The 25,527-nt window shown below is 35.9% G+C and overlaps 1 protein-coding gene and 1 non-coding gene across 2 annotated transcripts in view; both read left to right on the top strand.

Moving 5' to 3' along the window:
- Positions 1 to 19,746, top strand: part of HS3ST3B1 (heparan sulfate-glucosamine 3-sulfotransferase 3B1) — a 58,655-nt gene extending 38,909 nt beyond the window's left edge. Inside the window, exon 3 of the mRNA XM_036755823.1 lies at positions 19,128 to 19,746. Coding sequence (XP_036611718.1) covers positions 19,128 to 19,746 — 619 coding nt within the window. The remainder of the gene's footprint in view (positions 1 to 19,127) is intronic.
- Positions 19,747 to 25,204: 5,458 nt separating this feature from the next.
- LOC118849250 lies at positions 25,205 to 25,306 on the top strand. Its single transcript, XR_005010303.1, has one exon. It is a non-coding gene; the product is annotated as a U6 spliceosomal RNA (small nuclear RNA).
- Positions 25,307 to 25,527: the final 221 nt, after the last annotated feature.

Genomic DNA, 25,527 nt, shown 5'->3' with positions numbered 1-25,527 from the left:
GGTTCTAGATAATGGACAATGCTCTCGTGCCTTCCCAGTCACCAACGGAGTGAAACAAGGCTGTGTGCTTGCTTGCATGGTTTTTACCATGATGTTTTCAGTCATGTTGTCAAATGCTTTCATTGAGGATGAACACAGCATCAAGGTCAGCTACCACACTGATTGTAGATTCTTCAACTTGAAAAGGTTACAAGCCAAGACCAAAGTGGAAGGAGTGTTGGTGCATCATTTTCTGTTTGCAGATGATTGTGTACTCAACGAAGCCTCTGAAGTTGAGACACAACAAAATATGGATCAATTCTCTGCTGCTTGTGCTAATTTTGGTCTAAATTAACACCAAGAAAACACAGGTGCTCCATCAGCCAGCACCACGCCATCCATATGGGGAACCACCAATTACAGCAAATGGAGAAGTTTCGAATGCTGTGGATAAGTTCACTTACCTTGGTAGTATACTTTTCAGGGATGTACACATTGATAATGAGGTTGATTCATGCAATCCCAGAGCTAGGTCAGTGTTTGGGAGGCTCTGAAGGAAAGTATAAGATAGAAGAGGTATTAGACTGATTACCAAACTGAAGGTCTATAGAACTGTGTTATATGCCTGTGAAACCTGGACAGTCTACCAGTGCCATGCCAGGGAACTGAATCACTTCCATTTGAATTGTCTTAGGAAGATTCTGAAGATCACCTGGCAGGATAAGGTACCAGACACTGAGGTCCTTACTCAAACTAAACTGCCAAGCATTCAAATTCTGCTTCAGAGAGTTGTTTGAATGCTAAACACACACTTGCCAAAGACTATTTTATGGAGAACTTACACAGGGCAAGCATTCACATGGTGGTCAGAAGAAGTGATACAAGGACACTCTCAAGGTCTCTCTCAAGAACTTTGGAATTGATTGTGTGATATGGGAGACGTGTTCCCACATCAGAGAAGGTGCTGTGCTCTATGAGCAAAGCAGAATTGAAACAGCTCAAAGGAAATGCAGGATGCACAAGTTTGGAGTATCCACCTCAAATGTTCACATGGACTATTTGTGCCCCATCTGTGGTAGAGCATTGAGCTTGTATTGGCCTAATCAGCCACAGTCAGACATATTGAATCTTGCCTCAAGCATAGTGTTGTCATTTTGTTCCTGTTTGAGAATGAAGGATGAGATCCCATTAGTTCTAATCCTTCTTTACATCATGACTAATGTGAAAATGTTTAATATGAATGTATAAGTAGAGCCTATATCAGATTGCACACCATCTTGGGGAGGGAAGAGGAGAGGGAGGTAGAGAAAATTTAAAACTCAAAATTTTATGAAAATGAATGTTGAAAACAAAAAATAAATAAATTATTTTTAAAAAGAGTTACAAGTATCATCTTCCCATGTAGGAATATAAAGAGTTTGCCCTTATTGAATGACATGTTTTTTTTTTCTTTTCTCTTTACCTCTTTATGCCTCTCTTAAGTTTTATATTTGAAGATCAAATTTTCTGTTGAGCTCTGGTCTTTTCATCAGGAAGGTTTGGAAGTCCTCTATTTCATTGAAATTCAAGGGACTCCTCCCTTGAAAATTTATGCTCAATTTTTCTGGGTAGTTGATCCTTGGTTTTAATCCAAGCCCTCTGTTTTATAGAATATCATTCCAAGCCCTCTGATCTTTTAATGTAGAAGCTGCAAGGTCCTGCATAATTCTGACTATGGTTCCACAATATTTAAATTGTTTCTTTCTGGCTTCTTGCAGTATTTTCACTTTGACCTGATAATTCTGGAATTTGGCTACCATATTCCTTTCCATTTTCAATTTGGGATCTCTTTCAGTGATCAGTGGGTTCTTTCAGTGACTGTTTTACCTTCTGGTTCTAGAACCTCAAGTCAGTTTTCCTTGATGATTTCTTGAAAGATGCTATTCAGGCTCTTTTTGTGATGATGGCTTTCAGGTAGACCAGTAATTCCTAAACTATCTCTCCTGGATCTATTTTCTAGGTAAGTTCTTTTTACAATGAGGTAGTTTACATTTTCTTCTATTTTTTTAATTCTTTTGATTTTGTTTGACTGATTCTTGATGTCTCATTGAGTCATTAGTTTCCACTTGCCCATTTCTAATTTTTAATGAATTGTTTTCTTCAGTTAGATTTTGTACCTCCTTTTCCATTTGGCTCATTTTACTTTTTAAGGAGTTCTCTTAAGTGAATTTTTGTGCTTCATTTTCCATTTGGTGAATTCTACTTTTTAAGAAGTTGTTTTCTTCAGTGTACTTTTTTCCCATTTGGCCAATTTTGTTTTTGAAGGATTTTTTTCCTACAGTCAATCTTTGTCCTTCCTTTTCCAAGCTGTTGACTCTCTCTTACATACCTCTCATTTCTTTTCCCAATTTTTCTTCTACCTTTCTTATTTGAGTTTTAAAATCATTCTTGAGCTCTTCCAAGAAGGCTTTTTGGGCTTGAGAACAGTTCATATTCCACTTTGAGATTTTGGATATGGGTATATTGAGAAGGAGGTTTTGATGCTGGAGGTTACCTGCCTGCTCAGAATTGCACTGAAGCACAAGGAGTTTAAGTACTATGATCCTTTCTCATACTTCTTTTTAATTTATATTTTATTTATTTTTTGTTACATTTTGAATTGTGAGTTCTCTCCCTCCTAACCCTGCATTAGAGAAGACCAACATTTGATAGATAGCTAGATAGAGATATGTGGAACCACATTATGCATACTTCTGTCCATCAGTTCTTTATCAATTTACCAGGTATCACAAAATTCTCTGAAGGTAGACCACATGTTCCTTCATAGGTCCTTTGTAATTGATTTGAATATTTATAATACTCTGAACAACTTAGTCCTTCACAGCTACTCTTCAAATAATATAGCCATTACTATATATAATGTTCTCTTGGTTCTGCTTATTTCACTCTGTGGTTTTTTTTTTTTTTTGGTATTCATTTAGTATTTAATTTTTCCCCAGTTACATGTAAAAAACAATTTTTAACATTCAGTTTTCAAACGTTGAGTTCCAAATTCTCACCCTTCCTCCCTCTCCCCTGCCATTGAGAGGCAAGCAATTCTATACAGGCAAACAATTCCATCCAGGTTATATATGTGTAGTCATGAAAAACATGTCTGTAATAGTCATGTAATGAAAGAAAACATAGACAAAAATAAAACTCCAGAAAAATAAAAAGTGGGAAAAAAAAACAAAAAACACTTCAATCTGTGTTCAGACACCATCAGTTCTTTCTCTCGGGATGGACAGCATTTTTCTTCCTAAGTCCTTCAGAGTTGTCATGAATCATTGTATTGCTGAGAATAGCTAAGTCATTCATAGCTCATCATTGTACAATATTGCTGTTACTTTGCATTGACTCATATAAGTCTTTCTAGGTTTTTTCTGAGAGCATCCTGTTCATTATTTCTTATAGTATGGTAGTGTTCCAACATAATTACATACCACAACTTGTTCAACTATTCCCCAACTGATGTGCATCCCTTCAATTTCTAATTATTTTCTGCTGGAAAAGAGCTGCTTTAAATATTTTTGTACATATAAGTCCTTTTCTTTTTTTGATTTTTAACCTTTTTTGGGATACAAACCTAGTAGTGGTATTGCTATGTCAAAGGGTGTGCATGGTTTTATAGCATAGTTCCAAATTTCTCTATACAAGGGTTTAATCAACTCACAACTCAGACAACAGTATATTAATATCTCATTTTTGCCACATCCCCTCCAACATTTGCCATTTATCTTTTCTGTGCTATTATCTAATCTAATATGTATGAGTTAGTACCTCAGAATAGTTTTAACTTGCATTTCTCCAATCAATTGTGAGTCAGAATATTTTTTTCATCTGGCTATAAACAGCTTTAATTAGTTTATCTGAAAACTGATTATATCTTTTGATCATTTACTAAGTGAGGAATGCCACTTATTTTTATAAATTTGACACAGTTCTCTGTGTGTTAGAGAAATGAGGACTTTATCAGAGATACTTGCTTCAAAATATTTTTTCACAGTTACTATTGCTAACTGTATTTCCCTCCACCCTATTCCCCCTACCCCTGTTTATTCTATTCTCTTTCACCTTTCATCCTGTCCATCTTTGTACTGACAATTAAGTTGGGACTTTCTTACTGTTTTAAAATGATAAATTAATTAATCTCTTTGATTGAGTCTTACTAGGTGTTAAACCCCAGACCCAAACCCCTAATTACTAGGTGCTAAGCCTATGTGGGTGTGAAGCCCTCAGGGTCTTAAGGGGAGTTGCTAAGACCAGAGCCAATAGTAAGCGCCTAAGTTCTGGACGCTCAGATGACATTTGATGAAGGTCAAAGACTGTATAAAAAGAGAGAACAGAGCTATTTGCTAGAGGCTCTCACTCCTGGAGGTGCGGGACTCTGGGCAACTGCTCTAAAAGCCTCCCAGCTCACCCAGATGTTGATGGTAACTATGAATTGTATTTGGTCTGTTTATAATGTATGTTTGTAATTTGTTTGTATTTGCTCTGAAGTGTAGGGTGCAGGCTTTTTCCCCTGAAGTAAGTGAATGATATTTATGTATTGTACTGAAATAAGATTGTTAACCCCCTAACATTACTTTCCTTAGTAAAGCAGATCAAAAGAACCTGTGCTGGCAGCATTCTTGTTGTCAGGCTCATGTTGATCTTTCATTCCCACAGCAGCTGCTAGCCAAATTGTTGCAACACTCCTCAAAAGTGTTTTGCTTCTAATTACCTCTTCCCTCAAACTGCCTTCCCTTCTATCACCCCACCTTCTTGTATCCCATTCCCCTTCTATTTTCCTGTAGGGCAAGACAGATTTGTATACTTCATTACTTGTGTATCTTATTACCCAGTTACATGAAAACAATTTTTAACATTCATTTTTAAAACTCTGAGTTCCAAATTCTCTCCCTTCCTCCCTCCCCCCCTCCCCCCACCATTGAGAATGCAAGCAATTCAATATAGTTTATACATGTGTAGTCATGCAAAACACTTACATAATAGTCATGCTGTGAAAGACTAACTATATGTTCCTCTATCCTATCCTGCCCCCCCCATTTATTCTTTTGTCTCCTTTCACCCTCTGCCTCCTTAAATGTGTTTGCTTCTAATTACCCCTTCCCCCAGTCTGCCCACCCTTCTATCACACCTCCACCATCCTCTTCTTCCATACTTTCCTGTAGGGTAAGATAGATTTCCATACCCAATTTAGTGTGTATGTTATTCTCTCCTTAAGTCAATTCCAATGAAAATAAAGTTGACTTATTCTCTCTCACCTCCTCCTCTTCCCCTCCAGTGTAAAAGCTTTTTTTTTGTCTCTTTTATTTGAGATAATTTACCACATTCTATGTCTTCCTTTCTCCTTCTCTCAGTTCCTTCCTCTCTTACCCCTTAATTTTATTTTTTTGATATCATCCCTTCATATTCAACTCATCCTTTGCTCTCTTTCTCTCTCACTCACTCTCACTCTCTGTGTATGTATGTGTGTGTGTGTATATATTCCCATCAGTTACCTTAATAATGCGAAAGGTCTCATAGTTACAAATATCATCTTTTCATGTAGGAATATAAACAATTCAACTTTAATAAGTCTCTCATGATTTCTCTTTCCTGTTTACCTTTTCATGCTTCTCTTGTGTCTTCTTTTTGAAAGTCAAATTTTCAATTCAGTTCTGGTCTTTTCATCAATAATACATGAAATTCCTCTATGTCATTGAATGTTAATTTTTCCCTCATGGATAACCCTCTGTTTGGCTGGGTAGGTGATTCTTGGTTTTAATCCTAGCTCTTTTGACCTCCAGAATAATATCATATTCCAAGCCCTACAATCCCTCAATGTAGAAGCTGTTTAATCTTATGTTATCCTGATTGTGGTTCCATGATATTGGAATATTTTTCTTTCTGGCTGCTTGCAATATTTTCTTTTTGACCTTGGAACTCAGGAATTTGTCTACAGTATTCCTAGGAGTTTGCCTTTTGGGATCTCTTTCGGGGGTGAGAGGTAGATTCTTTCAATTTCTATTTTATTCTGTGGTTCTAGAATATCAGGCGGTTTTCCTTATTAATTTCTTGAAAGATGGTATCTAGGCCCTTTTTTTGATCATGGTCTTCAATTAGTTCAATAATTTTTAAATTCTCTCCCCTGCACCTATTTTCCAGGTCAGTTGTTTTTCCAATGAGATATTTCACATTGTCTTCTATTTCTTTTATTAATTTGGTTTTGTTTTATAATTTCTTGATTTCTCATAGAATCATTAGCTTCAATTTCCTCCATTCTAATTTTTAAGGAATTGTTTTCTTCAGTGACCTTTTGGATGTCCTTTTCCATTTGGCCAATTCTGCTTTTTAAGGCATTCTTCTCCTCTTTGGCTTTTTGGACTTCTTTTGTCATTTGGTCTAGTCCATTTTGATGGTGTTATTTTCTTCAGCATTGTTTGGGTCTTCTTTACAAAGCTGGTGACTCATTTTTCATGATTTTCTTGCATCGTTTTCATTTGTCTTCCCAATTTTTCCTCTACTTCTCTTACTTGATTTTCAAAATCCTTTTTTGAGCTCTTCCTTGGCCTGAGACCAATTCATATTTTTCTTGGAGGCTTTGGATATAGGAGCTTTGACTTTATTGTCTTCTTCTGAGTATGTTTTGATCTTCCTTCTCACCAAAGTTAGTTTCTATAGTTTGAGGTTTTTTTCTGTTATTTGCTCATTTTTACTTGACTTTTTAATTCTATGTTAAGGTAGGGCTCTGCTTCCAGTGTGAAGGGCATACTGTCCTAAGTTTCAGGGATTTTGTGCAGCTGTTTTCAAAGATACTTCTAGGGATCTATAAGTTTTCAGTTTTCCAGCATGGTATGATCTAAGGAGAAGTGTTTACTCCTCTCCTGGCCTGTATTTTGGTCTGTGAATAACCACAAGCACTCTTTTCTGCCCTGCAAATGTGAGGAGGGTTCCCTCTCCACTGCTGTCACAAGCTCTGCTATGTCCATGCTCCTCCTCACCCTGGGACTGCCACTCAGGACTGTGACCAAGTGTTTCAACAATTGGGCTAGCAGCTGCTGTGGTGTAAAACCAACAACAACTAGCTCACTGAAAACTGCAATCCCAGGTTCTTTTGATCTGTTTTACTATGGAAAGGAACATTAAGGGGTTAACATTCTCAATTTAATCCAGCATACAAATATCATTCACTTAGTTCAGGGGAAAAAGCCAGCACCCTGAACTTCAGAGCAAATACAAACAAATTACAAACATCAACAGACCAAATACAATTCATAGTTACCAAGAAAACCATCAACATCTGAGTTCAGCTGGAAGGCCCTTACAGTGGTTGCCCAGAGTCCTGTGCCTCCAGGAGTGAGAGGCTTAAGCAAATAGCTCTGTTCTACCTTTTTATACAGTTTCAGACATCATCAAATGTCATCTGAGCAACCAGAATTTAGGCTCCTATGATTGGCTCTGGTGTTAGCACCTCCCTTCATTGGCCCCACCTGGAGCCCCACCTTAGTTACCAATTCACACCCACATAGGCTTAGCATCTAATAGATAGGGTTTTGGGCCAGAGGCTTATCACCTAGTAAGACTCAATCAAAGACACTGAATTAATCAAAGGAAACAAAGGCCAAACTCTTCAAGGATCCCCAATACACCAAGATCCAAGTATGGGCAAAGCAATAGAGTCCTGTCTCAGTGCCAGCAAAGAGACCCCTGTAATCTCCTTTTGACAAGTTGTTCAATCCCCTTATTGACTGTGGGCTGAGAGATCCAGAAACAGCTGCTGCCACTGCTGATTCAGTCACTCTCACAGCCTGCTCCTGGTTTGCCAGAGCCGATGTTATGCTGGGGCCAGTACTGGACTGTGCTCCTCTCTCACCCAGGTCTGACAGACCTTTCTTACTGACCTTCTAAGTTACCTTTAGTGTTTGTGGGTTTAGAAGTCTGGAAACTGCCTTAGCTGCCAGTGATTCAGTCTCCTGATGCCGGGGGATTTGCTCCAGATTTGCTGGGGCCCAGTCTGTGCTGGTAGGGCCTGGGCTGGGCTGTGCTCTTCTCTCAGCCTGGTGCAACAGACCTTTCCTGTCAACCTTCCAGGTTGTCTTGGGCTGGAAATTTATTTCACTCTCTATTTTTTGGGTTCTGCTGCTCTAGAAATTGTTTAGAGTAATTTTTTACAGGTACTTGGAGGGGTTTGGTGAAAAACTCAGGTAAGTCCCTGCTTTTACTCCATCATCTTGGCTCCCCCACTCCGCATTATTTTTTACAATTCTTTCCATGTTTTTTTTTCTAAAATCAACGTGCTCATTTATTTCTTACAGCACAGTAGTATTACATCACAATCATATACCCCAATTTGTTTAGCTGTTTTCCAATTGATGGCCATTCCCTTATTTCCAGTTCTTTGCTACCATAAAAATTGCTGTTATAAATATTTTAGATCATATAGGTTCTTTTCCTTTTTCACTAACTACCTTAGGAAATAGACATAATACAGTTCTTCCACATTGCAGGAATTAGGGGCATAGCATCCCCACAATACCCATAAAAGTTTTTGAACCTCCTTTTGTACCAGAGAAGAAGTCTGGATTTTTTCTTTTTCTTTTATAGGGTGTTTACTACTTTATTGTAAAATTTGGGTTGATATTGTATAATACCACACATATATTTTATGTATTTCTGAGGTTTTAAACTTTTTCTGTGTCAGCTGTTAGCCTTCATGTATTATCTGCAGCTTCCACAAAACTCCCCCCAAATTCCCAATTAATTTCTTATGCCAATGCTAGATATAATGAAACCCGTGATGGGGTAAATTTCACTGTGGAAGAGATAACTTCAATGATATTGCTGGGTCAATTGCTGGGTATATATGGCTTTATAAACTATTTCGGCATAATTCCAAATTGCCTTCCCAAATGGTTGGATCAGTTCACAATTCCACCAACAGTGTCACAATTAATGTCCCAATTTTTTCACATCTTCTCTAACACTTGTCATTTTCCTCTTTTATCATTTTAGTCAATCTGATAGGTGTGAGATGGTACCTCAAAGTTTTTTTTTAATTTGCATTTCTCTAATCAATAATTATTTTAGACCATTTTTACATTACTGTAAATATACCTTTCATTTTTTTCCTCCCAAAAGCTGCCCATTCATATTATTTTACCGCTTATCAATTGGAGAATGACTCACATCCTTTTAAAATTGAACCCTTTCTCTGTATATTTGAAAAACCAGGGCCTTTATCTGAGAAACTGGCTATAAAATTTCCCCCCTGTTTTCTGCTTTCCCTCTAATCTTGGCTATATTTTTATTTGTATCAAAAACAATTTAATTTAATGTAATCTAAGTCATCCATTTTACATCTCACAATACTCTGTATCTCTTATCTATAAATCTGATAGGTAGTATGTTCCAAGTTCTTCTAATTTACTTGTGATATCTCCCTTTATGTCTGGGTCATGTATGCATTTTGACCATGTCTTGCTAAATGATGTAATATATTACTTATACCTAAGTTTCTGCCAAACTGCTTTCTAATTTCCCCACAATTTTTTTTTTACAAAATAATAAGTTTTTGTCTGAAAATCTTATATCTTTGCATTTATTAAACATGAGAGCACTATAATAATTTACTATGGTGTATTGTATACCTACTCTATTCCACTGATCAACCATTCTATTTGTTAGCCAGTACCAGATAGCTTTGACAATTACCACCTTATAATACAGTTTAAGATCTGGTGTTGCTAGACCTCCTTCCTTTACATTTTCTTACATTAATTCCCTTGCTATTTTTGGCCTATTGTCTTTTTAAATGAATTTTATTATTTTTTTCTATCTCAATAAACTAATTCTTGGTTGTTTAATTGGGGTGGCACTGAATAAGTAAATTAGTTTAAACAGAATTGTCTTTTTTATTATGTTGGCTCTGCCCACCCATGAACAATGAATTTAAATTATTTAAACCTGACTTTATTTGTATCAAAAGTGTTTTATAATTATGTTCATGTAGTTTCTGGGTTTGTCTTAGCAGGTATATTCCCTGGTATTTTATGCTGTCTATGGTTATTTTAAATGAGATATCTCTTACTATCTCTTCTTGCAGGGTTTTGTTGGTGATATATAGAAATGCTGATGATTTATTTGTATGGGTTTATTTTTACATCCTACTACTTTGCCAATATAATTGTTTTAGCTAATTTTTTTAGTTGAATCTCTAGGATTTTTTAAGTATGCCATTATATCATTTGAAAAAAGAGATGGTTTTATTTTCTCATTGCCCATTCTAAGTCCATCAATTTCTTTTTCTTCTCTTATTGCTATTGCCAGCATTTCTTTTTTTTAAATAAATTTATTTTTTATTTTTAGTTTACAACACTCGGTTCCACAAATTTTTGGGTTCCAGATTTCTCTACCTCCTTCTCCTCCCTCCTTCCCCTCAAGATAGCATGTAATCCAATGTAGGTCCCACGTATACCTTCACACTGAACTTATTTACATAATAGTCCAGTTGTAAAGAAGAATTATAACCAATGGAATGAATCATGAGAAAGAAGAAACAAAACCAAATAAGTAGGAAAAAAAGAGCAAATAATTTGCCTCAATCTGAATTCAGACTGCATAATTCTTTCTATGGATGTGCATAGCTTTTTCCATCATGAGTGTTCTGGAGCTGTCTTTGAACCTCGCAAAATTAGTCTATCAAAATTAGTCCTTACAGATACCATGTGTCTGTAATCATGTATAATCATCTTCTGATTCTGCTCCTCTCATTCAGCATCAGTTCATAAAAATCTTTCCACATTGAAATGAAGTCTGTCTGCTCCTCATTTCTTATAGCACAATAGTATTTCATTATATTCATACACCACAATTTGTTTAGCCATCCCCCAATTGATGGGCATCCCCTTGATTTCCAATTCTTTGCCACCACAAAAAGAGCTGCTATAAATATTTTTGTATATATGAGTCTTTTTCCCACTTGTATGATCTCTTTGGAATACATCCCTAGAGGTGGTATTGCTGGGTCAAAGGCTATACACAGTTTTAAAACCCTTTGGGCATAGTTTCCAAATTGCTCTCCAGAATGGCTGAATCAGTTGACAACTCCACCAATGATGTAACAATGCTCCAATTTTCCCACATCCTCTCCAGCATTTATCATTTTCCTGTTTTGTCATGTTGGTCAATCTGACAGGAGAGACGTGGTATCTAAGAGTTGTTTTGATTTGCATTTCTCTAATCGGTAGTGATTTGGAGCATTTTTTCATATGCTTATAGATAGCTTTAATTTCTTCCTCTGAAAACTTCCTGTTCATATCCTTTGACCATTTCTCAATTGGGGAATGATTTGTATTCCTATAAATTTGACTCAGTTCCCTGTATACTTTAGAGATAGCGTTTATCAGTTCTGGTCTTTTCATCAAGAGTACTTGAAAATCCTCTATTTCACTGAAAATTCATTTCTTGCCCTGAAGTATTATGCTCATTTTTGCTGGTTAGGTGATTCTTGGTTTTAATCCTTTCTCCTTTGGCCTCTGAAATATCATATTCCAAGCCCTCTGGTCCCTTAATGTAAAAGCTGCTATATTTTGTGTTATACTGATTGTGTTTCCACAATACTAGAATTGTTTCTTTCTGGCTGCTTGCAATATTTTCTCCTTGACCTGGGAACTCTGGAATTGAATGACAATATTCCTAGTAGTTTTCTTTTGGGGATCTTTTTTCAGGAGGCAATTGGTGGATTCTTTCAATTTCTATTTTACCCTCTGGCTCTAGAATATCAGGGCAGTTCTCCTTGATAATTTCTTAAAAAATGATGTCTAGGCTCTTTTTTTGATAATGGCTTTCAGGTAATCCAATAATTTTTTAAATGATCTCTCCTGGATCTATTTTCCAGGTCAGGGGTTTTTCCAATGAGATATTTCACGATGTCTTCTGTTGTTTCATTCTTTTGGTTCTGTTTTATTATTTCTTGATTTCTCATAAAGTCATCCGCTTCCATTTACTCCATTCTAATTTTTAAGAAATTATTTTCTTCACTGATCTTTTGGACCTCTTTTTCCATTTGGACAATTTTGCTTTTTAAGGCGTTCTTCTCCTCATTAGCCTTTTGAAACTCTTTTTGCCATTTTGTTTTAGTCTATTTTTAAGGTGTTATTTTCTTCAGTATTTTTGAGTCTCCTTTAACAAGCTGTTGACTCATTTTTAATGATTTTCTTGCATCACTCTCATTTCTCTTCCCATTTTTTTCTTCTACTTCTCCTACCTGATTTTCCAAATCCTTTTTGAGCTCTTCCTTGGCCTGAGACCAATTCATATTTTTCTTGGAAGTTTTAGATTAGGATCTTTGACTTTGTTGTCTTCTGGCTGTATGTTTGGATCTTCTTTGCCACCAAAGTAAGATTCTATCATCTGAGGTTTTTTACACTGCCTGCTAATTTCCCCAGCCAATTACTTGACTTTTTAGCTCTTTGCCAAGGTAGAACTCTGCTTCCAGAGCTCTGTCCCAAGCTAGAGGGGTTTTGTGTTGCTGTTTTCAGAGCTACTTCTTGGCACCTGTAAATTTTCAGTTCTTCTGAGGTGGCATGATCCAATGAGAGGTGTTTACTCTTCTCCTGCCCTGTGCTCTGTTCTGTGAGTGACCTCAAGCACTCTTCTCTGCTGCCTAACTACCAGGGGGACTTCCTCTCCACAGCCAGCACAAGTTCTGCCACACCAGTGCTCCTTCTCACCCCAGGACTGCCAACCAGGACTGCAACCCAGATCCAAGCAGGGCAAAGCAAGAGAGTCCTGCCTCAGCACCAGCAAAAAGATCCCTGCACTCCCACTCTGATCAGCAGCTTGGTTCCCCCCACTATCTAGGGTCCTGTGGTCCTGGAGCTCTGGAAGCAGCTGCCTCTGCTGCAGCCACCTCTGCTGCCCTGGGGCTGGGGCCAGACTACACCCTTCTCTCACCCAGGTCCAAAAGAGTTTTCCCACTGACCTGCAAGTTGTCTTTGGTGTTTGCGGTTTGAGAAGTCTAGAAATCACCACAACTCAGTGATTCAGGGCCCTGAGGCCTGCTCCACCTGGTGTTCTCCAGCCTGGTCTGTCTTGCTGCAGCCCATGCTGGGCTGTATTCTGTTCCCAACACGGTGTGATAGTCCCTTTCCAGCGACCATATAGGCCATCTTGGGCTGGAGACTTGTTTCACTCTGTTATTTCATGGGTTCTATAGCTGTAGAATTTGTTTAAGGTCATTTTTACAGGTGTTTAGAGAGAATTTGGGGAAAGCTCAAGGAAATCCCTCTTTTCACACCACCGTCTTGGCTCAGTCCCCCTGCTATAACCATATTTTTCTTTTGTAAAAGGAGTTTTGTAGAAGTCCTATTTAATAGTGGAATTAGTTGACCATTAAGTGTTTGGTAGAATTCACTTGTAAATCCATCTAGTCCTGATGATTTTTTCTTAGGAAGCTTATTTATGGGCTGATCAATTTCTAAAATAGGTTTATTTAGATATCTTATGTCCTCTTCTGGGCAGTTTATATTTTTATAAGTATTTTTCCATTTCACTTAAATTGTTGCATTTATTGGAATAAAATTGGGCAAAATAACTCCTAATAATTACTTTAATTCATCTTCATTAGTGGTGTATTACCCTTCTCGTTTTTGATACTAGTGATTTAAGAAAATCATATTAACCAATGACTTATCAATTTTATTGCTTTTTTCATAAAACCAACTCTTAATTTTATTTATTAATTCAATGGTTTTCTTACATTCAATTTTATTAATGGTACCTTTACTTTTTACAATTTCAAATTTGGTGTTTAATTTTGTTGTTGTTTAGTTGTGTCAGTTGTGTCTGTCTATTCATGAGCCCATTTGGGTTTTTCTTGGCAAAGATACTGGAATAGCTTGTCATTTCCTTCTGTAGTTCATTTGACAGATGAGGAAACTGAGACAAATAAGGTTAAATGACTTGCCTTAGGTCACACAGCTAGTAAGTATCTGAGGATAAATTTGAACTCACAGGTAGGAGTCATCCTGACTCTAGAGTCAGTGCCTAGGCCTGGAACTACACCACTTATTTGCCCTTATGTTTAACTGAGGATTTTTAATTTGTTTTCTTTCTAGTTTTTCTTAATTATACACCCAATTCATGGATCTGCTCTTTCTCTGTTTTTTTGATGTTTTTTTTAAAGATATAAATTTTCCTCTTATTACCACTTTTGCTACACTCCATAAATTTTGGTGTGTTGTCTCATTATTATCATTCTTTTTAATAAAATTGTTGTTTCTGTGATTAATTCTTTTACCCACTCATTCTTTAAAATTATATTATTTAGTATGTATTCAGTTTTCTCCAGATATCGATCATATCTAGCTTATCGAAGATTCTGTTCATCTCCTTGACTTTTTTCTTCTTTATTTTTTGGTTATATGAATCTTGTTCTGAGAGAAGGAAGTTGAAGTCCCTACTATTATAGTTTTGCTATGTATTTCCACCTATAATTCATTCACCTTTTCCCTCATAAATCTGGATGCTATAGAATTTAGTCCACATATGTTTGGTGTTGATATTACTTCATTATGTATGGTAACTTTTTAACATAATGTATTTTTCCTGTTTATGTCTTTTTTTACAATAGTTGAAGCATAATAAATTCTATTCTAGCCCTTTATTTTTACTCTATGTGTGTCTCTCATTTTCAAATGTGTTTCTTGTAAACAACTTATTGTAGAGTTCTAGAGTTTGATCCATTTCAATTTTATGGGTGAGTTCATTCCATTCACATTCAAAGTTATAATTACTAGTTTTGTATTTCCCTCTATCCTATTTTCCACATTATTGCCCCCCCCATGTATACACAATATGTTATTCCTTCTTAACCCAGTTCCAATGAGAATTAAGTTCCCTACACTGCCCACCCTCCACCCAATCCTCCGTTCCACTGTAAAAAATTCTTCCACTCACAAACCTTTTTTATGAGATAATTTCTATTTTACCTCTCCCTACCCAATTTTATTTTTTAGGATAATAAATTATAATCAATTCAAACCCAAGCCCTCTATGAATACTCTTTCTAACTACCATAATAGTAATAAAATTCTTGAGAGCTGCAAATACCATTTTCCCATATGAGACAGTAAACAGTAAATCCCTTATGATCACACTTTCATATGTACCTTCTTATGTTTCTCCTGATTCTTGTATTTGAAAGTCACATTTTCTATTCAGTTCTGGTCTTTTCCTCAAGAATGTCTGAAAGTCCTTTAATTCATTAAATATCCATTTTTCCCCTTGCAATCTGCTTTGCTGGGTAGGTTATTCTTGTTTGCAAACCCAGCTTGCATTATTCTTATTTTTCCCTAATTTTTTTTCTCTGCCTCTCTTATTTGATTTTTAAAGTCCTTTTTAAGCTCTTCCAAGAACTCTTTTTGGATTTGTGACCTTTTTAAATTTTTCTTTGAAGTTTTACAAGTAAGTCTTTTGACTTCATTGTCTTTTTCTGAGTTTGAACCTGTTCTTCTGTATCACCAAAATAACTATCTGTGGTCAGATTGTTTTTCTGTTGTTTACTCATTTTTATGGCCTATTTCTTGGCTGTTAACTTTGCGTTAGGGTCAGGATCTGCTTCTTGGGCATTGGTGTTGTTTTTGGAGTGTTGTTTTCAGAGCTCAATCTGGGAATCTTTAACCTTTTAGTTCTTTCAATGTGCTATGTCACTTCCCTTCTCACATATACTTTGATTTGTGAATAACCTCAAGTACTTCTTTCCACCCTGGGTGCCAAGATAAGGGTCCCTACACTGCTGACACAGCAAATACTCATTCCCTACCATCACAGAAATGTACCACCAACCTGCAGCTAGAAGAATCAGTTTGTCTCTCTGCCATGGAATTAAAACCAGAGACTCTGCTCTCCTGAGAGTGACCACAACCAGTCCTTTCCATCCAGGAACATGGAACTGGGCCCCTGTCCCTCTGTGACTGCATTCACCAGATTGTGCTTGACCTTTCTCACTAATAGCCCCAGGCTGAGGCTCCTTCCTGTCAACAGGCCTGGGCACTTTTTCAGTGCCAGCAGGGGGCCCCCACAATCTTCTCCTGATCAGCCACCCCCAACTCCCAAACATCCCAAAGCCTTGGCCATCACTGACAGCTGCCCCCAAAGCTTGCTATTTGTTGATCCAATATGTCTGTACTTTGCTCTCAGTCAGACCATTAGTCTGGTAGATCAGATCTTTCCTAATGTCCTCCTAAATTGTCTTTGAATGGATGACTGCTTTATCATGATTTTTTATTATTTATGCTGCTCTAAAATTCAATTTGAGGTGTTGTTTTAGCTTATTTGAAGGGGAATTTTGGAGAGTCAGGTAATTTTCTACCTTACTTAGTCATTTTCCCACAATCCTCCTCTTATTCTTCTCATAAAATTTATTGCACCTCTGCTTATTTCATCTTTGTAAGTGATTTTTGGAAATCTTTAAACAGTCTGTATTTTTTCTTAATGTTTTTGTGTTGGAATTTATGCTAGGTACATGCATATATCTTGATTTCCTTCTTATTTGGGGGTTTTGTGGATGATTTTGACTTGTACTTCATAAGTTGTTTTAGCCAATTCCCAGAAATTTTCTTTAATGGATTCATTATTATTTCATATCCCTTATACTAAATTGTTTTTTCTTGTTTTAAGCAACACACAATTGAAGTAATCCAGAGATTGTTTGATGTATCATGATCTATACTCCAGGGTTGTCACTTAAGTTTTGTAATAGGTTGGATAATTTCCACTCACTGTGTATTATATTTTTTGCAACATTATTTTCCACTGGAGTAAGTCTATTGATTGCATTTACGAATTTTTCTGAGTTTTTTTATATTTTATTATTCATGTTGATTGTTTTCTTTATTATAACTTCTCTTAAAAATGGCTTTTAGTCTCAGTTTCCTCATGGAATGTTTACTTTCTTCAAAATCTTTGTATACAGTCTAGTAGTTCCCTCTCACTTTTACTTTTTTTTTTAAAAATTTATGCACTTGAGAACATCTTTTAAGATGTCTTGCATATTTTATTTTTCATTCTCCATTGATTCTGGGTACTTCAGCCAATTCAGTTGTCGTATAGTATTTGAGAATTATGCCATTACTCTTTGTTTTGTCATTTTAAATTTTGGATTGTGTGTGGTTTTTTTAAAGTTATTTTCCCCTTTCCTTTGTGTTTCTTTTTATTTTTTTCCCATGAGGTAGTGGGATGAAAAGCCTTCATCCTTTTAAACCTTTCATTCCAACATTTTTGCTCAATTTGGCAACATAATTTTTTCATATGCTTTGCAGTGTGAATAGTTAAACCAGTCTCTTTTCATACTTCTGTGGATTTCACTGACAAGACTTTATAGGAGAAGACTCAGAGAGACATGACACTTTTTGAAGGGTTAATCATGTAGAGAAGGAATTACACATGTTTTATTTAACTCTTGAGGACAAAACCAGTCAGTCAATAAACATTTGTTAAGTGCCTACCATATGCTATCACAGCCCTGGGGGTAGAAAGATTGTCCCTGTAGTCAAAGAACTCACTATCTAATGGAGGAGACAATAAGCAAACAACTATGTACAAACATATATACAAGATAAATTTGAAACAATCAATGGAGGAGAGTCACTACATTTAAAAGGAATCCAGAGAGGTTTCCTGTAGAAGGTAGAATTTTAGTTGGGACTTGAAGGAATCCAGGAAACAGACAATTGGTAGAAGTTGCAAAGAAGTAAATTTAGGCTTGATGTTGGGAAAAACCTCCTAACAATGAGTTGTCCAAAAGTGGAATGGGCTGCCTCAAGAAGTGGAACTCCTTGGAGGTCTTCAAGCAGAGACTAGATCCATTATGTCACAGTGAATATTCAGACATTCAGCACTGAATTGGATAATTTGTCCCCAGGTATTTTAGTATAATACTTTCCTACCATTACTATATTTATACTCATAATGTAGTATAGCCATAAATTGGTACTTATTTGAATAACTGAGGGCAGTAAAGTCCCTTCATTCTTCAGTAACATCAGTTGCAACTTTTTTTTGGATATTAATCTCTAGCATCTACCTCTTTTTCTCCTCAAATGACATGATATGCTTCTATCATGAATTAGTTGTCTTTATCTGCATGGTGTTTGTTATGCTGATTATGTGATGGATACCATATGCATCTTTACCTGTTGTACCTGAAGTTTTGTGGAATAACTCATAAAGGTTTCTGATATATTCTTCTTGTAGTAAATATATAGTGGTTTTGTTTATACCATTGTGACATCTATGCACATATATTTTTCTACACACTGTCATCAAGGTGAATTCATTTTATCAGTGTTTATCATGGTAAAGCCAACTGAATGTAGGGTAACATACTTCTAGCTAGAAGAAAGGACAGTTTAGATATTTCACTCTTTATTACTTTCTATTTCTATAGAAAGCATAGAAAAATGCCTGGAAAGTATTTTAAAGATGATTCAGTGCAATATCCTTATTTTACAGATGTAGAAATAGGCTTATAGAAATTAAGTAACTTGTCTAACATCATAGAAAAAATTGATTGGCAGGGCAGTAATCCCACTTCTGGGTTCTTTTCAAAACCACTGTATTACACTGCTTTTTGGGTGTTTTATGTTCTCTGAAATGGAGGAAATATTGAGAAAGTATAAGTAAGAAAATAAATTCCTAGCTTGACTTGGTAGATCTCTATCAGATTATTTCTCTCATTATCTACAAGATGCCTATAGATTTATATCAAGTAAAGATGGTTTTTATGTGTTTAAAAACCACCTTTTCCTGCTTGAAATCCCTAAAAGCTATATTTAACTGCTCAGAAAAATAGGGAAGAAATGATATATAATGGGTACTTTTTCTTGACTTCTTTTGTATTAGAGACAATTTTCATTACAAAAATGAGAATACAGTAGAACAATCTAATCACAGGAAGAGAGATATCATACATGACAGTGGCATGAATCTTTGAAATCCAGCCCTGAGACAATCTCATAGGGTCCCTAAAAATCTGTCATACTACTTTTCATATTCTTAAACCTTAACTGTGAAAAAGGAGTTTGGACTCTGGAAATTTTAGCACACATTTTTTTCTTACCTGTGTATCATTTGTTTGTTTTCAGAGACCTGATGCCAAGATCCTCAGATGGACAAATCACAATGGAGAAAATCCCCAGTTACTTCATCATCAAAGAGGCTCCTGCTCGCCTCTCAGCTATGTCCAAGGATACCAAGCTCATTGTTGTGGTCCGAGACCCAGTGACCAGAGCCATCTCAGACTATACTCAGACGCTCTCCAAATGCCCTGATATCCCCACTTTTGAAAGTTTAACTTTCAAAAACAGAACTACAGGTCTCATTGACACATCCTGGAGTGCCATACAGATTGGTATCTATGCCAAGCACTTAGAGAACTGGCTCCTCTACTTCCCTATCAACCAAATACTGTTTGTGAGTGGGGAGAGGCTGATTAATGACCCAGCTGAAGAACTTGGAAGGGTCCAGGACTTCCTGGGCCTTGAAAAGGTCATCACAAAAAACAACTTTTATTTTAACAAGACCAAGGGCTTCCCCTGCCTGAAAACTTCTGAGGGCAGCAGCAGATCCCACTGCCTTGGTAAAAACAAAGGTAGAACACATCCCAACATCAGCCAGGAGGTTGTCAAGAGACTCCCTGAATTTTACAGGCCTTTTAACATGAAGTTCTACCAGATGACTGGACATGACTTTGGCTGGGATTGAACAAAAAAAGTGCTATCTAGATAACCATGTGAAGCAGGGGCATATATACATGTAAAATGTATAGATATCTATTTTATAACAATTTATTTTCAATTCATCAGTAATCAATTTACTAAATTATCTAGTCACATTTTTTAGAGAGTTAACATCAGAGCCTATTAACATTACAACACCTTTAACTCAAATATTTTGTTTTTCTTCTCACAATTGCTCCATTTTCTAATCATACTATTTAAAAAGAATAGAAGAAAAGCACAAGTTTTGTATTTTTGTGTTACTACGGTTAGTAAACCTTTGCCAACTTTTAAGTCTGCCACATGCTTTTTTGAAGAGACTTCCATATCTCTTCCCTCCTAAAGGGTTATATATTATCAGAGATATGCTTTAGAATGATTGGGAATTTAATTCCTCATGCTGCTAATCTTTCAAATAATGTAAGGCCATTTCAAATAGTACTAAATAGCTTATTCTTAAACGGGCTCTGGAGACTCTGCTCAGCCCCAAATCACTTGGTTTTCTGGGAATCAGTACTAGAAGATTATATCCTCTTCAGGGATATCAGCACCCCTTTGAAACTTGAATTCTGATATTTGATTCCTTTTGGTTTTGACTTTGAAGGATAGTCCCATACTTTGTTACCTCATACCTAATTTTCCTCCTCTATTCTACCCTCTCACATATCAGGATGATTTTCTGACTTGGAATTCTACATATATTTTAGCTTCCTCTTCTCTCTTTTACTTACATGAAATGCTTGGTATCTGGTACAAATATTCAGTGAAACTGAACTTTTCCTCATTTGAGAAAAAGCATTGGCATTTCATCTTCAGGAAGGTAGTGCTCTGTTTTAAGAAACCAAAGAACTCTATAGAATGGCGGCAAGAACCTCCAACAGAAAACTGGCATTCGTAGGTAGATATAATTTGAAATGTTTAGGTGCCAGTTTAACTTCTCCCTGGTCTTCAGTAAAAGACCTACAACATACAGAAAGCCTGTACTAAGTGGTGAAGACAAGGGTGGAAGGGTGTAGTGGGATGGGGACAAAAGAGATTGAAGTTAAACTTATATGTTAAAGAAACTGATGGGGATAAAAGAACCTTCTCAGGCTTCTCCCTTCTACATTGTAAGTTTTCCACCCTTGTTCATCTAGCCCAGTCAGAGAAATCTATCTAGAAAAATGAGTGAAATTTAGAAATAGTAAGGGCTTCTTTAGGGGTAGCTTGGGAAATCTTGTCCCATACTTACTTGCAATCACTTCTGCAAGATATGAGTCCTAATGTGCAATATTTTCATACAGAAAATTTATCAAGATCTTGATGGGAGAACCCATGTTGTTGACAAGGTAGAATTTTCAGAATTCTCATCAGCCTAACCTATTTAGGGAGTAATTGTTGCTTATTTAATTAGAATAGGTCCTCTGTACTCTGTCTCACAGACACATAGTTAATATATTTGTCTTCTATCTTAATCAAAATGATTAAATCATGCAGTAATTATGTTTTAAATCATTAAACATATTTATAAAAGAATCTGTGGAAACTTTATTTAAAAAAGCTAGTTTAGTGTTTATGGCTTGCATTTACAAAATAAACTCTATAATGTTAAGTAATGATGTTCATGTTCTACTGTAGTGTAATGAAGAACCAACTGAAAGAAAACTAGATCCTGGTTTTAGGGGTGTTGGTTTTAGTTTGTTTTGTTTTGTTTTAGTTTTGTGATGTGTTAATAATTTGACATATATTTAGCCATATGTGACTTAGCACAGATTTCAGCAACCTATCTTTGCTAGCAAAACCTATATTAGGGCATTGTTTTGGAGCAGGGTAACCAAATTGCATCTTCCTCTTAGTATTGATATTAATGATGAAGTTTCTTTACTGGTTTCTAGACAGCTATTTTAAGACAATCACAGCATGTCTGGGTTGCTTTGTTTACATTCCTATGTTTACATGCAGATTAAGGTGCTAATTAGTCTGAAATAAGGCATTAATTGGTCTAAAATATTCCTTTCTAAATAAAAGGCTCATTTTAAATAAAACTGGCAACTTTAGATGGTTATTGAGGTTCATGAGATTCAGTGAACTTAGTTTACTTTAGTAGAAAGTAAAAATCAACAACACAATCATATGCCCTACCCAGCCATCTCTCTTCCTCTGTCTCTTGTACATTAAGCAATATTACCTATCCCAAGCTGTAGAAGCTCAGAAAAAAATGTAGAATGGTACTAGACAAAGAACGGTAGTAAAAAAAAAACCACACACACACACACACAAAACCACACAAGAAGCCTGGAATAATATGTGAAAAGTAGCTTTTCATACAATCCTAAACCTGGAAGTGGGCTTAGAAGTCATCCAATTAAATTCCCTCATCTTATAGCTGAGGAAACAGAGTAAGGGGGGTGATTTGCCTGAAATCATGCAGCGAACTTTAATGGAAGATTGGGTAGAAGCTCTTTTTGTGAATTTGATTTTTGTTTGGTTTTCCTTTTTTTTTAATTTCACCATATTTTCTCTCAAATTCTTGCTGTTCTTTGTCTTAAAGATAAAGACAAAACAGGTATTATTTTTGTCAAGCTAGGGGTGGGGGAGGGTGGTTTCCAGGCAGAAGGAAGGTCATTCTGTCATTAACACTGAAATGTATTTAGATTCTATTTAGGGCCAAGCCCTGAATCTAAAGAATAGCCATTGCTATATTAAATACTGCACTGTGTAATGTGAATAGGCAAAATACTGTATGCAGCTCTTCACAGGAGCTTCATAGGAGGATTTTTTTTACTTAGACAAATCACTTGTTTTATAGTAAAAGCATCACCATTTGAAAGTTATTGTTATAGAATTTGAATCCATGTATCTTCATACTGGAGAAGCAATGCAATATTTGGAATTCAACCTTGGGTTTTTTTTCTTCATATGTAAGGTGACCAGACTAACTTCTTAGCTACTAGTAAACATCTACATCTGTGCTCCAGAATTGTTCAGTATTTTGACAACTCTATCTTGGTGCAATTTATATTTCTTTCCATTTTAAGTATTTACTGAATTATTCTTAATCCTCTTATTTCTATGTCAATCATCATTTTTAAATACCCAGAAGTTTGTTCCAGATCTTTCATTCCATTTCCTCTGAATTATTAGATTATATGATAGTCGACTTGGTAAGCAATAACTATTAAAATGCCAGTAGTTGCTCAATATATGTACTATTGATGATTTGATGATAATGATCAAGTTTAAGTCTTCCTGGTTTGACTTTGTATGTCAGCCATTTTGGGTGATAGAAATTGATTACTATTTACTCTATATAGCAAAACAAAATTTCAAGTCTTACTTAAACATATTTTAGAAAGGAGAAAATTAAAGACTGATTAAGGCAAAAGGCTGGTCCTAATAAATATTTGAGATATATTTGAAAGTCATTGTTCAGTCCTTTCATTTCCTTGAGAGATGTGCTCATGAAATTTAGAGATGTGTTTTTTCATTTTGCAATATTAATTTATGACTGAGTTTCATTCAGTCAGCTATACAGAAATACTGAGCAAATAGCAATCAGTCCTTTGTAACATAGTACATTAACTAGCTAATTTGTATCACAAAATGTAAATCAAGTATTTTGTGGTATGAACACTACAAACTAATTTTATATAGAAACATGTTTTCTCTAGGGAAATGCAAGTCTGATGATTCATACCATTTCTTTCTATGGACAAATAAAGTATATTTGCCAACTTGTGGATAGTTTCATCTTTAAAAATAAAATTGTCATATTTAAAAAGGTAAGGCCATCACATTTCATGCTCATTTAACTACTGAACCAAATATGAATATCATACTGAATAGCCAAAATGAACCTTTCAAAATTGAAGAAATCTAATCCTAAAAGTGTATGTTTGTGTATATGTGTGTATACACACACACACACACACACACACACACACACACACACACACACACATATATGTAGTCATTAAATTAACAAGTATTTCATTAGCGTTAGGAGGGATACAAAACAATATAAAATACAGGATGTGTCCTCAAGAAGATTGGAATCTCTTTGAGGAAAAAATAAACACTTGATATAATCAAGTATTAAATTAAGTACAAGGGAGAAGTCCTGATGAGAGACATTGCTATGAACTGTATTCCAGTTAGGTGAAGCTTCTTGGACAAAATGAGACTTAGACCAGGTCCTAAAAATATATATATATACCACTTATGCAAATAGAAAAGAGGGAAAATGCCATTATGAACTGAAGGGACTGCATCCTGTTTGCAAAGTCATGAAGAGTAGACTGATCATCCCGTTTGCAGAGGATAGTGGAAACCTGTCTAAGTGGAGAAGAAGAAGTGAGTTGGAAAATAATGGAAAAAGTTGAATAGGTAGGTTATAGACAGAATATAGAGGAATGAAGTGTTAGGCATCCTTTTGAGATTTGAGTTTACAAATCCAGTGAAAGACATGACATTTGGGTAGCTGCCATGACTGTTCCTTGATGTATGAAAGAAACCATAGGCTCTCCTCAGACTCTAATAGCTGACATGATCTAAGAAATCTATAGATCTCAGAATCTATATAAAGATATAACTTTTCAAAAAGAAATAGTATTTACTCTCTCTAGTTAATCATTACAATTTTTGTAGTTGAGTCAAAATTCAGTTTACTACAAACAAAACAGTTTTATTTGTATTATAGATTTCTATTGAGATACATATTTGATTTAACCACTCAAAACCAGATGCTCAAAATTTCTTCCCTGACTCTAAGCCTAAAGTATTACTCCCTCTCCCTTACAAAGGCCTTGATTAATTCAAAGAAGTATACAAGCCAAATTTGTACTGAGTTTTAATTTTTTGTTTCAAGTACTTGCACTCAGTGAAGACACCATAGCAAAATGGAGTGTGTGGTAGGAAGAATATCCTAACCCATTTCATGCATGTTAGGCTATTTTTCTCAAAAGGTATTAAGACAATCCTTAGCTAACACTGGGGACTGAAGGTTCAGGCTATTGACATCACCTCAGTATCTTCATGGGCAATCTTGGCTGGCAGATCACAACGAATAACCACAGGAGAGAGTAAAAGAGTTAGAATGGATCTTTGAGGCAGCAGATTATTACAGATAATTCATGTTCCTGGTCTCAACAAAGGAAGTCTGTATAAAAAGCTCACAGACCTTTGACAATGTTTGCTAGAGAGACAAACATGGAATATACATCTAGTGGAGCCTGAAAACAAAGGTGGGGGGGGGGAAGTCACACCTAAGTAGGGGTTGACGTCTCTCCCTACTCTCTGAACATAAGACTTATCTCCCTATCATTTCTCTTTCTTTCTCCCATAAACACACCCCTGTGATCCAACATCTTTGAACCTTTTGTTTGTACCTCCTCAATGTTTTCATGACAGATGTGTTAGAATCTAAAGTTCTGTGAGGGCAAGGGCAATCTTGTTCAATCAGCATGGCTCTTGGCAGTACATATACTAAAATTGGAATGATACAGAGAAGATTAGCATGGCCCCTGTGCAAGGATGACACTCAAATTTGTGAAGTGTTCCATATTTTTGAGCCCTACGCTGGAACCACAGATAAAGAGTTTGATGAACTGTGCTTTGAATTTGGTCTGGAGCTTGATGAAATCACTTCTGAAAAGGAGATTATAAGTAAAGAACAAGGAGATGAAAGGGAAGAGAGTGCCTCAGACTGTCATTCTCTACAAAACTGTCATCCTTACTAACAGATATGATCTCCTTCTTTCTGGAAGGATTGGTTTGAAGGTTCCAGGTT

Source organism: Trichosurus vulpecula, chromosome 4, assembly GCF_011100635.1.
Source record: "Trichosurus vulpecula isolate mTriVul1 chromosome 4, mTriVul1.pri, whole genome shotgun sequence".
In the NCBI taxonomy this organism is placed as follows: domain Eukaryota; kingdom Metazoa; phylum Chordata; class Mammalia; order Diprotodontia; family Phalangeridae; genus Trichosurus; species Trichosurus vulpecula.
The sequence above is the reverse complement of the archived record's forward strand: the minus strand, read 5'-3'. Positions and strand labels throughout refer to the sequence as shown.